The 15,493-nt window shown below is 44.2% G+C and overlaps 1 protein-coding gene across 1 annotated transcript in view; it reads right to left on the bottom strand.

Moving 5' to 3' along the window:
• Positions 1–655: 655 nt before the first annotated feature.
• The window catches only part of LOC111965514 (rap guanine nucleotide exchange factor 2-like), a 149,188-nt gene continuing 134,350 nt past the window's right edge, over positions 656–15,493 (bottom strand). The window contains 9 exon segments of the mRNA XM_070444238.1: positions 656–3,972; positions 4,539–4,959; positions 5,377–5,886; positions 6,232–6,438; positions 9,730–9,870; positions 10,795–10,965; positions 11,204–11,418; positions 12,848–12,871; positions 13,338–13,461. Of these exon segments, the coding sequence (XP_070300339.1) occupies positions 4,580–4,959; positions 5,377–5,886; positions 6,232–6,438; positions 9,730–9,870; positions 10,795–10,965; positions 11,204–11,418; positions 12,848–12,871; positions 13,338–13,461 (1,772 nt within the window). The 3' untranslated portion in view covers positions 656–3,972; positions 4,539–4,579.

The following is a 15,493-nucleotide window of genomic DNA, read 5'->3' as shown; positions in this document are numbered from 1 at the left end:
CCATTTAGACTTTGTCTGAAGTCAACTCATACCTCATAGCTGCTTCTGGATCTTCTGCCCTGGTCCTACCTGTTACTGGTCCAGTCCCCAAGGTAAAGAGTTTTAAAGAGGGATTGAGCATGGGCCTACTCCAAGAGACAGTGTGGACAAATCACCAAGTGTGATTTACATAAACCAGACCTGGACACGGGATCACCTTGTACACCAGACTTGGAAGGCTGTCTACTTGGCTCTAACCACAGCCTAAAAACATATCATTGATGTATGACTGAAATAAATGAAAACCAGCTATTTATGTGAACTGATTTTAATAAATAGTACAATTTTAAAGTTTGCTCATTCACAGTGGATAGCATTTAACCAATGTCTAATAAAGGGTCTGAATGTACTCTAATTCAAATAAACAAGGGGTTTTCAAGAAGCCTTGAACAAATTACATTGCTAAAGGGCTTCAGTCAATGTCCATGGACAGYTTTAGTTCTGAAAAGTTTAAGGCGTTGTAGAAAATATTTGTGAAATAAATATGATCAGTGAAGATAAAATGTTATCTCCTCTGATAGAAAACATGCCTAACTATACCTTACATTGCTGTATGCATCACATTTTAGTAATTATTATTCCAAACAAAAATTACAAAAGCTAAAAAAGAAACAAGTGGAGACTTATATTTTTATTAATTCTGACGTACACTGTTGTCAGTTAGAAAAGTATGAGGGTTACACAGTTCAAGTTACTTCCATGTCTTATCTTGTGCAAACACTAGATGGTGTGTAGGAGAGGTCTTGGAAAGGAACAATATTCAAGAGACGAAACCTCCAAATGCAGGAAAAAAATAAGTGCATTTAAACCTATGAATTGATAACTTTTGTAGTATTTATTGATTTCCCAGCTTCATACAAACTGGATGTTGAGGCATAAACATAGTACATTTCAACAAAAATATAACCAATATTTACAATTATTGTATTAAAAATACAAAAAAACTACAGATACTTACTCCACCAATTGTCTTTTTAAAAGACATACAGGTCAAAGTAGTACAAGAAAGTATGAGAAATCATCACCAGTTAAATATACACTTCTCACTTGACATCACATCAAACCGAGTAGCAGTTCTACCTACTACAATTATCTTTATGCTTGTACATTGTTGTGCAATGTTGTTTTTCGAAATAGGACTTGGCCTGCTAAAGAGTTGAAGGAAAGTGAATGATGATGATGATGCATGTTACCACTGAATTACAAACGCATTAGACAATCTATTGGCAGCCATAGAACATTTTTATCATGAACAAAAAAACATGACAAATGATTATAGTGTAATGACAAACCACAGTGAAAAACACTGCACTCATTTATTTCTACTTCTCAGTCTATAGTTTCTAACTACTGATCAATGTGATCAGCACAACTCAGTGATAAAATAAGTGACACTTTCACAATTTGATTACTAATAATTCTGATTAGCAGCCTTCAAAGTTAATTATTTAATCTAGGTAACTTCCCCACTGGAGTCAAAAAAACAAACATATTCAATAACCTTCAGTCAATTCCAATGATGTTGCGAAACAGTGGATAACAGGTTGGTCTACGCTAGCATTGCCTACTCATATACACATCCACTGATTTTGATGCCTGTAACAGTGGAGGACTTCTCCAAGTGGCTTTGCAATGAAGAGGAAGGGATGTCTCCAACAGCAAGGTTGGAGAGAAGGTTTATTTTAGTTTATTCTCGTGTATTCTAGTTCAGTCTTAAAAGGGMAATCCTTAGTTGAAACAATAAAGCATTCACACCGCCTGTTTTGCTAAAAAAGCTGAGGGGTGGGCCTGGAGAAATGTAACCACTCAAATTAATAGACGGAGATATGTATGCAAGGACTGACCAATCAAGATATCAAAATTAGTTGTAAGCATGTTTTTGAGGCTATACAATGTCTGTTTACATTTACAAACATTGAAGTAAAACAAGATTCTATTTGGGGTATGATGGGGTTTGAAAGTTGAACTAAGCTCATGAGGCATTTATAAATTATATTCTTCAAGAATCAATGGATATCATTAATTTATAAGTCCAAAAATGGACGTAGCAACAGCAGATTGCAGCACCAATGAAAGATCCGAGACTCCATTCACCTCTATAGGATTCAAGCCTTTGGGGTGCATAACTCAAACACGTCCCCAAGTTGGTTCATTTTAAAATAAGGTATAAATCACCTCTGTACTTATCTTTCAACATAACCATTAGGGACAAGACTAAGCCAATATAAATCTCATGTAGTTGTCCAAAACAATACTGTCTAAATATAGAATCAATATAAGTCACCAGGTGACCTTCCAGTTTAAAACTTGGATGTTCCTATCAGCGGATTCATTGCTAAATATACAAGCTGACATTTTTTCCAATCTCTGAAAGACTAAAACGTGTGTGGGCAGTGCTTCCTGCTCTGGCACCGTCCCTCCACCAAGGCAGGGCTTTTTTGAAAGGGAGGCGGACACTAACAACACAATCCTTTGGGCAAAATTGAAAAAATTGACCAGACCACAATGGCTTCAAGTGATTCCTCTCATCAACACGAATTCAAAGATGGAGCATTTTTGTTACCTACATGATGACATTCACCCATACGTTTCAACCGGAATATAGCGAAGAGGATTCAAAACAAAGAATTTGATTTAGCTAGAAGCTCAGCTACAGCCGATGCCAGCACCAAGAGGGCAGATGACAAACACGGTGGCTAGCTAAGTATGTTATATTTCCTGCAAGCCACCTAGCTAGCTAGCGAACTTTAGTTAATCTACTGAAACATGTACTGCTGACTAACATACTACTGTGTTACAGTGGGGGGGATATTTGTTTTCTGTTTGCCAATTTAGGTAGCTAGGTAGGTAGCCAGCCTAGCTAGCTAAACAACTATAGGCAGCCATATCTATGACTAAAAATAGAAGAGGTTTTACAATCGGAGATGGGACTGGCCGACCAGCTAGGTCCAGCCAGATGGGACCGGGTGGACAGGTAGGGCCACTGCTACGCCCCCACCGTTAAACCTGTACATTACTGTTTATGACCTAGAACTTAAGATGTGGCTGGTCGTATTGGGAAAAGAGACCGATATCCAGGCCAGGGTTGGGAATGGAGGGTTGTACTAAAGGTTTTACTGAAAAGTGCTGGAGCCAAACTGCCAGTGTGTCAGTACATTAGATTATTTCTCTCATTGTGACTGTCCAGTTAGCAGTGGGGTGGAGCCACCACTAGGTCATGTCTAATATGTGAATGACCAGATAATACTGTAATTATGGAATAAAACAGCCTTTTGACAGATTTGTTATTCCGAGTCCATAGATATGAGACTTGGGTATAGTCTCTTTTACCCCCAGAGTGCAATAGTTCTGGAAAGAAGACCCCCAAAAACCTAGCAGGAATTTGAAAATCCTTAAGAGTTCAAAATCGATCAATGTTCTTTTATTAAATCATCATTGTCCGTTTTGTTCACGTTTTATAAAGTAGAAAAAGAAAAAGTGCAGACAAAGCTCAACACGTCATGATGCTGTGTGTAAAGTGAGGTGGGGTTGGGATAAGAGTCTTGGAAAGCTGTTCCAGGACAGCTGTGTGTTTGTGTGAGCGTGGGTGTCACGCGTCGCCGTATGTTTTTCCAGCAAAACAGTTTGACTTGTTTTTCTTTTTTCCAAAGTGCCAGGCATTGTATCTTTCTTTTTCTGTCTCTCCTTCTTCTACTTCTTCACAGTATTTTTTCAAGCAGGGTTATTCAACCCCTGATAATGCTTTAAGGCAGGGGAGGGAGAGATGAGCAGAGGAGTCTACCAATCAGGAGGGAGAGTACGACGGAGGAGGCAGGCACATACTGGATTGCTTTGTCCGTCCATCAGTGTCTTTTCTTCCGGCACCATGGAAGCGACTTCAAGTCATCCAGCAGAAGACTGTTCTCTCTCAGACTGCTGATACCTGTTCATCCTCTGAAGAGAGAAAGAAAAAAAAATTGCCATGTTGGTTACAAAGATGTTAAAACCCTGTGAAAGAATTAGAGGCAGAAAGCCCCCACAACATCACTAACTGGCCTCTATGTGAACTTACTGTACCATGGTCTACTATCAAAACTGAACAATATGCATATAAGTGACAAACATGAACATTAAAAGTGAGAAAAACACTGCTGGGGATGGAAGAGCATGTGTGCAAGCATTGACACAAATTAAAATGGGTGAGCAAACCTAACAACTTGTGCCCCCAGATGAATGCCATTCAACACAGAGAGTGAGGAGCTAACGTCTGATGAGCCTGGTGAGCTTTGGTCCAAGCAGGATGACATCATGCACATGAGATGCCGTGGTGGGTTTATGCTAGCCTGGTCTCAGATCTGTTTGTGCGGTCTTGACATCTCCTCAATGCCCATTCCCCATAGGAGTTGGCTAGACAGTACAAACAGATCTGGGACCAGGCTAGGTTTGCAGTGGATATGAGGGTAGTCTGTGTTGTTCCTGGTGGGCATGCATGTTATCATTGGTATAAATCAGTAATTTACCTCAGCCTGGGGGGGGCTGCCCTTTAACCCGTACACTCATCTCAGGGCCTGGTTGTCTCTGGTGTTGTGTGTGCCACTGTCTTCCTCAGAGCGACTAGTTTGGGAGACAAGGACTCACCCTCTTCCTCCTCCGGCTCTTCATCCTCGTCTGGCGAGCGGGTGCGGTGGAGCCCATGGCGCTTTGTGGTTCCGGAACCTGGGTGTTGTTGGGCCTGGTGGTGATGCTGGGAGTCGGGCGACTGGGTGACCATGCGCGAGCGCTGCAGGGCTGTGGAGTAGTCAGGTGGGCGGCGGCCAGAGTGGGACGGGGCCGTGGACGGGGGTGGCGACTGCGTCTGGCCCTCACTGAAGTCAGAGATTGTCAGGGCCGTGTAGCCCGGCGGAGTGGGAGGGGGCTCGCGGTACCGGCTCTCCTTTCGTGCTAAGGGGGGTGAAAGATGGTGGGGTAAAACGTAATTAACATTTTACGCTTCTGCACCACACACTCCATCCAGAAAAAGTGTTGGCATGGAGATCTACATGCGGACATAATTCAGCTGACATGCACTTCTCTCCATGGATGTACACAAATCGTAAAAAGCATGAATGCATGTGAGCAGGGTTTGGCATTTTCAGAACATTGTAAAACCCGACCTTTCATCAGGAACCTGTTAATTTGTTGAGGAACAGGTATGGACACCCTAACATTAGGAACAGGTATGGACACCCTAACATTGGGAACAGGTATGGACACCCTAACATTGGGAACAGGTATGGACACCCTAACATTAGCCTATGAGGACAGCTTAACCCTTACATCAACACAACAGACAAACAAACATTTCAGAGGTCAACTCACTGATAAGACCCTTGTTGCCAGCGGTGATGGGCGATGGCCTCCCGTGCTGCTTGGCCTCGTCAGACCCCATGGACGTGATACTACTCGTCTCTGGGTCAGCGTTCACGTCTTTCCCGCCTCGACGTTTAATCGTGCCCGTGTCACCCTCCGAGTCCTCGCCCCAGTACGCTGCAGAGGAAGATGAAGAGGCCGATGCCCAGCTCCCTCTAGCGTGAGACGCCCACAGTCCAGAGGGGACCCCTATAAATGTTTCAGGCCCCCCGGGAGGATGGACACCCACGCTGACCACACCACCCGGCCCGAAGGCCAGGGTCTCCCAGCTGCGTCCCTGCTGCATGGTCTGGATGTTGTCGTGGGAGCCCGAGGAGCACGAGGTCCAGGAGCCGCGGCCACTGTCTGCAGCATCCAGGGAGACACGGTCCCCTTGGTCCTGGGTCAGCTCTTCAGAGCTGGGAGATAGCACCGTGGCACAGGTATACAGACCCCGGCAGTCCTGCATGGACAAGTACGGATTGTGGGGGGGGTGGGGGGGGGGGGGATTGGGCAGAGAGTTAGAGATAAGCTATAACTTTACAATTGGGGTTAGCGATTAGAGGCAGGCTATACATTTACAATGAGGGTTAGAAATTAGAGACAAGCTATACCTTTACAATGGAGGTTAGCGATTAGAGACAAGCTATACCTTTACATTTTTGAAATTAAAGCTCATCACTGTACTTAGCTGTTAAAATAGGATGTGTACCAAATACTACATTTTCAAGTTAACCACTCAACAATTTTATAACTAGGGTACATTATCCCTTTAAACAAAGTTTTTGGGATGATGATCATTAGAAATGGGCAGTGTTGGTTCATACCCGAGGCTGTACTGATCCGGGTCTGTCGTAGCCCTCCTCTCCAGACGCACCCCTCCAGCGTGGGGGTCTCCCACCCCTCCGGAGTGTCTGAGCCCCCTCCTCTCCTCCTGGGCCATGTCAAAGGAGGAGTTGCTGACCAGGCTGGAGCGCGATGAGATCTCGCTGTGACCGGAGTCTGAGTAGGCATCTCCTGTTCTGGGGTAGCCTGGAGAGAGTAGGGGGGTGGTCCATTAACTGACTGATCAATCATTATTAAACCCTTTTCAGATCAGCAGATGTCACACAAAGTGCTAAATGATTCCAATCTACTAGTCCAGGGGTTGTGTTCAGAGGGTTGAATCTTTTAGAACCTCCTAACATGGATTTACAGCAGGCTGGATAGGAGAACACATCGGTTCATAGGCTCACTGCAAGAAACTTCTCTTTCTAACTGCACCTCGAAAACAAAACTAACCTCTCAAATCACTACCATCACACTGCACGCCACATAACTTACAGCTTGAACACGGTCATACTCTGTGACCTACTATGAAAGGAGAAATTAAGATTCAAGGAAGCCACTACACAAGCCCACAATCACCTAGAATCACCTAATCAGCCTAATAAAAGGATTGGGGAAATACACAGTAAGTCCTAACTTTACAACAAAACTCAGAACGTGCTTGGGGCAGTGATTCAATCWAAAAAAAAAAATAAGATCCTGACACCTTTAGCTTGGAGTCACAGAAGGACTGACATTTCAAAGCAATCTCCATTCACACACACCAAGAACCTCATCTCAAAGCCAGAAATCTCATCAAATTACTCTGCTCTCTAACATTCTGGGCACAAGTAATTGGAAATTGAGTGTTCTGTGACATTAAATCATTGGCAAACCAACCGCGAGCTACCATTCAGAAAATGGAGGACTGCTCTTTCAAGTCAGATGGCCTAGCATCATGTCAGTTCCTGAAACCCATCCAATAATAAGTGAATTAGTTTTCACCGGTGGACCGAAGGGCTTCTACCGGCTTCTAAACACACAGACATGAATCAAGCAGAGTAGTGATGTCGGTGAAGCAGCAGCATCTGAGCCCATCTATCTTCTGAAGCAACTGTCATACTACGTGTAATACTACGTGTAATACTACTAGACATCCCAGCAGCAACTCCGCTACTAAGACAAGTTGGGCGACAGACAAGCCCGCAGGCCCCCCTATATACACTGAACAAAAATATAAATGCAACATGTTAAGTGTTGGTCCCATGTTTCATGAGCTGAAAGATTGAAGAAATGTTCCATATGCACAAAAAGCTTATTTCTCTAAAATGTTGTGCACACATTTGCTTACATCCCTGTTAGTGAGCATTTCTCATTTGAAAGATAATCCATCCATCTGACTGGTGTAGCATATCAAGAAGCTGATTAAACAGCATGATCATTACACAGCTGCACCTTGTGCTGGGGACAAAAAAATGCCACTAAAATGTGCAGTTGTCACACAACACCACAAGTTTTGAGGGGGCTGCAGGGATGTCCACCCGAGCTGTTGCCAGAGAATTGTATGTTAATTTCTCTACCATAAGTCGCCTCCAACGTTGTTTTAGAGAATTTGGCTGTACGTCCAACCGAACTCAGAACTGCAGACCACGTGTATGGCGTTGTGTGGGCGAGCGGTTTGCTGATGTCAGCGTTGTGAAGAGAGTGCCACATGGTGGGGGTGGGGTTATGGTATGGGCAGGCATAAGCTACGGACAACGAACACAATAGTTTTTTATCGATGGCAATTTGAATGCACAAAAATACCATGATGAGATCCTGAGGCGCATTGTGAGGCCCATTTTGGCCCACATCTGTATTCCCAGTCATGTAAAATCCATAGATTAGGGCCTAATTTATTTATTTCAATTGACGTATTTCCTCACTTGAACTGTAACTCAGTAMAATCAATTAAATTATTGCATGTTGCGTTTTTATTTTTATTCAGTATATATACAGGTCCCAACCACTTCGTATTTGTAAGATCCAACTGGGTCGTGTTCATTAGGGCATGCAACGTAAAACATTTCGCAATGGAAAATGACATTTTATTTCTTAGTTTCCAGTTTTAATGTCACATGCACAAGTACAGTGAAATGCCTTCTTGCAAACTCAAAACCCAACAATGCAATAATCAATAACAATGTATTACTAGAAAAAAAGCACAAGGAATAATAATATAGAAAGTAAGTAAGCATACTATATACAGGAAATACTTAAAAAGTCAATTCCAATACTATATTTACATGTGCAGGGATACTGGAGTGATGGAGGTAGATATTATTAGGGATAAGGGGACTAGCCAACAGGATATAAGATAAACAATAGTAGCAGCAGGTTGTATGTGAGTGGTGTACGGGTGTGTAGAGTCCGTATAAATGTATGTCCATATTAAGTGTGAGTGAGCAGATGATGGAGTGAGTGTTTGAGTGACAGCATGTGTGAGTGTGTAGGGCCCTGTGAGTGTACATAGAGACAGTGCAAATACTGAAATAAAAGGTCTAGGCCAGCAGCGTCTGTTTAGGTCTAGGGCCGGTCTGGGCCAGTCCCAGTTTACCTGTGGCTGTCTGTTTACTGGTAAAGGTAACCTTCCGGACACTTTGGCCCTTCAGTGTCCCGAGCCCTGCGTGCAGCAAGGCAAAGAGACATCACACACAGATAGGACACAGGACAGCATCACAGTATGTAAGGAGTGAGATAGTTGGGATAGGAGGTAGGTAGGAGTGATTGATAGCTGATTCCAATATGGAACAGTGTGGACTAGGCAGTCTAGGCAGACACATTACATAGGCTCAGAACGACAAAATGGAACCCTTTACATAGCTTTTCTCCCCTTGTCTATAGGAGAGACTCATGCTGTTTAAATTTGATTAGACGTTCCCAAATTTAACAGATTATGACTATCACTAATGTTATGATATGTTTGTAAAGTAATAAAGAAGGTGAAATATCTTGGGTAGATGTTCCTAAAACAGAGTATAACTATATATGGACATATTATAAAGTATAAAAGGCTTAATCATTATTATTTTTTATCATAACATGATATTTGTATATGTTTTATTATACTTTTATTGTGTACTAGATCATATCGGTTGAAAAGTGTTTTTTTCTCAGGCATAAATAAACTATTCCAGGTGAAAGCCAAAGGTCATAGCTTTCTAGGGGGAACACACACACTACTACATATATAAAATATTGCCCTCCTGCTAGATTGATGACTAAAACCATAGCGAAACACTGCAAACTCTGTCAGCTCAACTTTCCTTTATCATGGGTCACAAGAAAACACTTTCAGTGTTCCATGGCGCTAAAAACCTTGATTAACCGTTGCTACATCAGTATTATTATGACATCACAGGAGGCTGAACTGGTAGTTTCACTATGACCACCAGGTGTCAGCAGTAATCTTCTAAATCTCTGTGTGAGTGAGAGGGGCACTGGGCTGAGGTTGGACTGATGGGATTATTAGCTTACCCTTCTTAGGTGAGCTCTGTGGTGAGGTGGGCGGGGAGGAGAGCTGCGAGCAGGTGTTGGATACAGTGTCCTCAGTCTGACGCTTGCTGGCCTCCTCTGACAGTGACAGGATCTTCTTCAACGACTGAGGGGAACTCGTGCCTTCAAAACAAAACGATAGTCAAAATTAGAGTTGTGGAGTGAAYGTCAATGGTGGGGTTTTAAACGTAGCCATAGCCTACATTGTCTGGTGAGTTTTTAATCCTCACTTGGCCAGATGGCCTCTAGGTGGTGCTCAAGTCACAGTGAAAGGAGAGGTAGTACTACAGAGGTTTTATCTATTGTCTAATAATTTAAATGGATGGAGAAAAGCAAACTTGGCAGAGTGGATACTACTGTAGCAACACACTGGAGCACAGCTACATGAGCTAATGTCTCCCTCCACTGGAGGTTCTTCAAGAAATAGTTCCCACTTCCCAGTTTTCTTGAATCCTGAACTACACGTAAAGATGGAATCCTCAGTAGCCACCCCACCACCGCTGGTCGCCCCACCACCATTGAAATAGTTTTTTTTGTTGAGCTTAGGAGTGTCGTGCAGCATGGTAAAAAATKATTGCTGTACATTGTGCTCTTCTACCGCGCGTACAATAATGTCTGAGGGGAAAAACCTGTGTTTGTTGTTTGCAGTAACTTCTTTGTTGTWGTAATATCACATCAGATGTGGCTGATTCACCATTAAGGATTCCAGCTTTAACCCTCAACCTAACCCATGTTTAGAGTAGGATAAAAACTTCAGSAAAGGCCGGTTTCCCAGATGCAGATTAATCCTTAGAATCTCCATTGACAGTGTTTTTTAGTTCAGGAATAAACTTAATCTGGRTCTTTGGGAAACCTGCTCATAGCGTCTAAACTAGCGTAATGCCACACTAGAAGCAACATTGAGATCAGGTACGTTTTACCTGAAATTGAAATAAATCTGTTTTCCTGAAAGGAAACACACAGATTTGTATGGTGTCGGAAAGAAACAATGTACTATAACGTATATTTTCAAGTATATTTTCCCTCTTAACTTATGCAAGTTCTTACCGAATGGTGGCAGGTCCTTGAYGGGTACTTTCTTGCGTGAGGGGTAGAGGGCCACAGCAGGCACCTGGAGGGCCTGGTTGCCCTTCTGCAGCTGGCCCCTCTGCTGGCTGGCAGCCCTGGACACCACCGGWGACGTGTCTGGCCTCTTACTGCCACCAGCATTCTTGGGCACTGAGAAATGGTTGAGGAGAATGTGGTACTTGAACAATCAATACTACCAGTGAGAAACCGAGTGTTGCTGCTGAGCCAAAATGGSCACCTGGACCACTCATGTGTGCATCAATCACATGTTGATGGAGGGCTCATATTGCAGTTAGATACCCCAAGTGTATGTACTCCCACACTAAGTGCGAGACAGAACGCAATCGTGTGTGTGTTGTCCACAGCATGTACTCTCTCCACCACTTACGTGTGTTGATGGAGGGCTCACACTGCAGCGAGAGGGTCTGCAGCGCCTCTTCGTTGGTCTCCAGGCTGAGGTTGGACAGGAACTGCTTGACCCTGCGGGCCATCTGGGCATCCTCATACAGCTTCTTGGCGTTCAGGAAGGAGCTGCGCCTCACCCGCTTCTTGTGCCCGCCTGTCTGGGTGACGTCYAGCACCGCCGCRTTGGCACTGCCCTGGCTAGAGAGGAACTGGTCACACGCATGCACACACACACACACACACACACACACACACACACACACACACACACACACACACACACACACACACACACACACACACACACACACACACACCACACACACCACCACACACACACCACACACACACACACACACACAGACAGAGAGAGACATAGAGGGAAGATAGTGACCACCATCAGACTATGACCATGTGTGTGTACTACTATTTAGGTAACTGTGTGTGGGGGTACTATTCCAGGAATGTAGTTCAGAGGAGGGCCATTTGAGAGGCAGACATGCAGAAACTGAGGCTTTGGGGGCATTCCTCTCAGCTCCAGAACATTGCATGCATTCCAAGGAAGAGGAGGGAATAGGGGCCAGGGGGTCAATCAGTCAAGAAACAGGGGAGGTGTTTTGTGTGTGTGTTGGGGGTTCAAATAGCAATGATAGTCAGTTAACATTTCTGTGGTCTAAAACCAAAGTAGCTGTAGTGAAATGCCTTTTCATCAGAACCTATGGTACATCCAGAGTACATGTATAGTGTGGTGGAATTGAACACAATGATTGTATTGTAAACTACCTMTCCTTGGCCACTGATGTACACCAGGGGTTCCCAAACTCGGTCCTGGAGCCCCCCCCTGGGTGCATGTTTTAGGTTTTACCCTAGAACTACACAGCTTTCAAATAACCAAAGCTTGATGGTGAGTTGGTTATTGGATTCATCTGTGTGGTGCTAGGGGAAAAAACAAAACATGCACCTGGGGGGGACCGAACAGGACCCAGTTTGGGAAACCCTGATGTAAAGCATGACTAGTTTGGCTGTCCTTGTAGCACACTATACTCTTTCATGTTGAAGAAAATATGTTTAGTCTGGAGAATGATACACAGAATAAATCCACACTATGACAAACTAATAGAAMTGAAAACAAGATGGAAGTTGACATGCTGTTTTTGTTAAGTAGGTGGGAAGACACAAAGTAATCACTTTTGCTAGTTCATGGATTGTGAATTGCATGGGATGCAAATCACTATATCAGTTTTAATGAGTCATTGAGAAATATTTTTGGGCAGAATTTTTAAAAAAGTCACTTGAAACTAGCAAAAGTCATGTTCTTTTCCATTTCTAAAGAACGTTTTACCAGAGCCAAGCAGTGTTAGAAGGGTATGAAACCAAACGGGTTCGTTAAATCAGCACTAAATAACAGGTTAGTTAAAMCAGCACTAATTAACAGGTTAGTTAAACCAGCACTAAATAACAGGTTAGTTAAACCAGCACTAATTAACAGGTTAGTTAAACCAGCACTAAATAACAGGTAAGTAAAATCAGCACTAAACCAAACAAACGAGGCATCAGAAATGAGGGAGAGCGCATAAATTGTGTAGAAAAAAATAGCATTGAAAGATCGTAGGTCACCAAAACTTACCCTAAACTCCTCCATTTCTTCTTCCTAGAAGGGATAGCCATGAACAGTGAAGCGTGGAGGGCAAAGAGTGGACGGAGAGAGAGAAAGGAGGGAGACAAGCTTAGACAGGATAGACCACTAAGAGCCACCAAGATGAGCAAGGTTACCAGAGCCCCACAAAAGAGAGAAAGAGAGACAAACATTGATAACAAACAGACACTCAAGTGACATGGCAGCATGGTGGACATGCAGTCACACACACTTTCACATGTGTGGTTTCACATGAGCACTGTGTGGTTTCTACGCCAACAATAAGTAGAGAGTACAGGAAACAGCTGGGTTGCCCGGAGAAACGGCTGCTCAAGAAAAAAGCCTTGAAGCGGGTAATATTGACAATCTACATGTGAACAATCAATCAATCCACAGGGATTTGATTGGACCTAAATCGGGGATCGTGAAGCGTTGTTAGTCTTCCGGGAATATTGTATTTCCGTGTTTTTCCCGATGTTACCTGGTTCTGAACATGAGCGCTGGGTCCATGTTGACGGAGGCCATGCGGCCCACGTGGCGGATCTCTTTGGCGATCATCCGCAGCTTCTCAAAGTTCACCAGGCCATCCACTTTAGAGTCGTTCCCTGGGGAAAGACAAGTGACTATTAGTTATAACAGATTGATTAAGATGCCTTAAAAAAAATTTTTTTGCTTTATTTAATTAGGTAAGTCAGTTGAGAACAAATTCTTATTTTACAATGACAACCTACACCGGCCAAACCTTCCCCGGACAAAACTGGGCCAATTGTGTGCCGAACCTACGGGACTCCCGATCACGKCCGGTTGTGATAAAGCCCGGGATTGAACCAGGGTTTGTAATGATGCCTCTAGCACTCAGATACAGTGCCTTAGACCACTACGCCACTCTGGACAATATTAGTGCAATATTGCAATACAATTTAACTTAGTGCAACATTGTATACAAAATTGCGGTGCAATTGCCGTACCAGGCGGTGATACAGCCCGACAGGATGCTCTCGATTGTGCATCTGTAAAAGTTTGTGAGTGTTTTAGATGAMAAGACAAATTTMTTCAGCATCCTGAGGTTGAAGAGGTGCTGTTGCGCCTTCTTCACCACGCTGTCTGTGTGGGTGGACCATTTCAGTTTGTCCGTGATCTGTACGTCGATGAACTTAAAATGTTCCACCTTCTCCATTACTGTCCCGTCAATGTGGATGGAGGGTGCTCCCTCTGCTGTTTCCTGAAGTCCACGATAATCTCCTTTGTTTTGTTGACATTGAGTGAGTTTATTTTCCTGACACCACACTCCGAGGGCCCTCACCTTCTCCCTGTAGGCCGTCTCATCATTGTTGGTAATCAGGCCTACCACTGTAAACTTGATTGAGTTGGAAGCGTGCATGGCCACACAGTCATGGGTGAACAGGGAGTACAGGAGAGGGCTGAGAACGCACCCTTGTGGGACCCCAGTGTTGAGAAACTCAATAGTTGTACAGTCATCTCATAAAACTGTGAAGGACCTCGGCGTTACTCTGGGCCCTGATCTCTCTTTTGACGAACATATCAAGACTGTTTCAAGGACAGCTTTTTCCATCTACGTAACATTGCAAAAATCWGACATTTTCTGTCCAAAAATGATGCAGAAAAATGTATCCATGCTTTTGTCCCTTCTAGGTTAGACTACTGCAATGCTCTACYTTCCAGCTACCCGGATAAAGCACTAAATACACTTCAGTTAGGATTCTAGCAGCCGTATTTAGCACTGACTAGAACCAATTTTACTCCAGTGCTAGCCTCCCTACACTGGCTTCCTGTTAAGGCAAGGGCTGATTTCAAGGTTTTACTGCTAACCTACAAAGCATTACAWGGGCTTGCTCCTACCTATCTTTCCGATTTGGTCCTGCCGTACATACCTACACGTACGCTGCGGTCACAAAACGCAGGGCTCCTAATTGTCCCTAGAATTTCTAAGCAAACAGCTGGAGGCAGGGCTTCCTCCTATAGAGCTCCATTTTTATGGAATGGTCTGCCTACCCATGTGAGAGACGCAGACTCGGTCTCAACCTTTAAGTCTTTATTGAAGACTCATCTCTTCAGTAGGTCCTATGATTGAGTGTAGTCTGGCCCAGGAGTGTGAAGGTGAACGGAAAGGCACTGGAGCAACGAACCACCCTTGCTGTCTCTGCCTGGCCGGTTCCCCTCTCTCCACTGGGATTCTCTRCCTCTAACCCTATTACAGGGGCTGAGTCACTGGCCTACTGGTGCTCTTCCATGTCGTCCCTGGGAGGGGTGCGTCACTTGAGTGGGTTGAGTCACTGACGTGGTCTTCCTGTCCGGGTTGGCGCCCCCACTTGGGTTGTGCCGTGGCGGAGATCTTTGTGGGCTATACTCGGCCTTGTCTCAGGATGGTAAGTTGGTGGTTGAAGATATCCCTCTAGTGGTGTGGGGGCTGTGCTTTGGCAAAGTGGGTGGGGTTATATCCTGCCCGGGGATATCGTCAGATGGTGTCTCCTGACCCGTCCTGTCTCCAGTATTTATGCTGCAGTGAAATAAATCTCTCTCTCTCTCTCTCTCTGCATGATGACTCCTTGCTGTCCCCAGTCCACCTGGCCGTGCTGACCTGTTGCACCCTCGACAACCACAGTGATTACTATTATT

The sequence above is a fragment of the Salvelinus sp. IW2-2015 genome, linkage group LG6.2 (genome assembly GCF_002910315.2).
Source record: "Salvelinus sp. IW2-2015 linkage group LG6.2, ASM291031v2, whole genome shotgun sequence".
NCBI classification, from domain to species: domain Eukaryota; kingdom Metazoa; phylum Chordata; class Actinopteri; order Salmoniformes; family Salmonidae; genus Salvelinus; species Salvelinus sp. IW2-2015.
The sequence above is the reverse complement of the archived record's forward strand: the minus strand, read 5'-3'. Positions and strand labels throughout refer to the sequence as shown.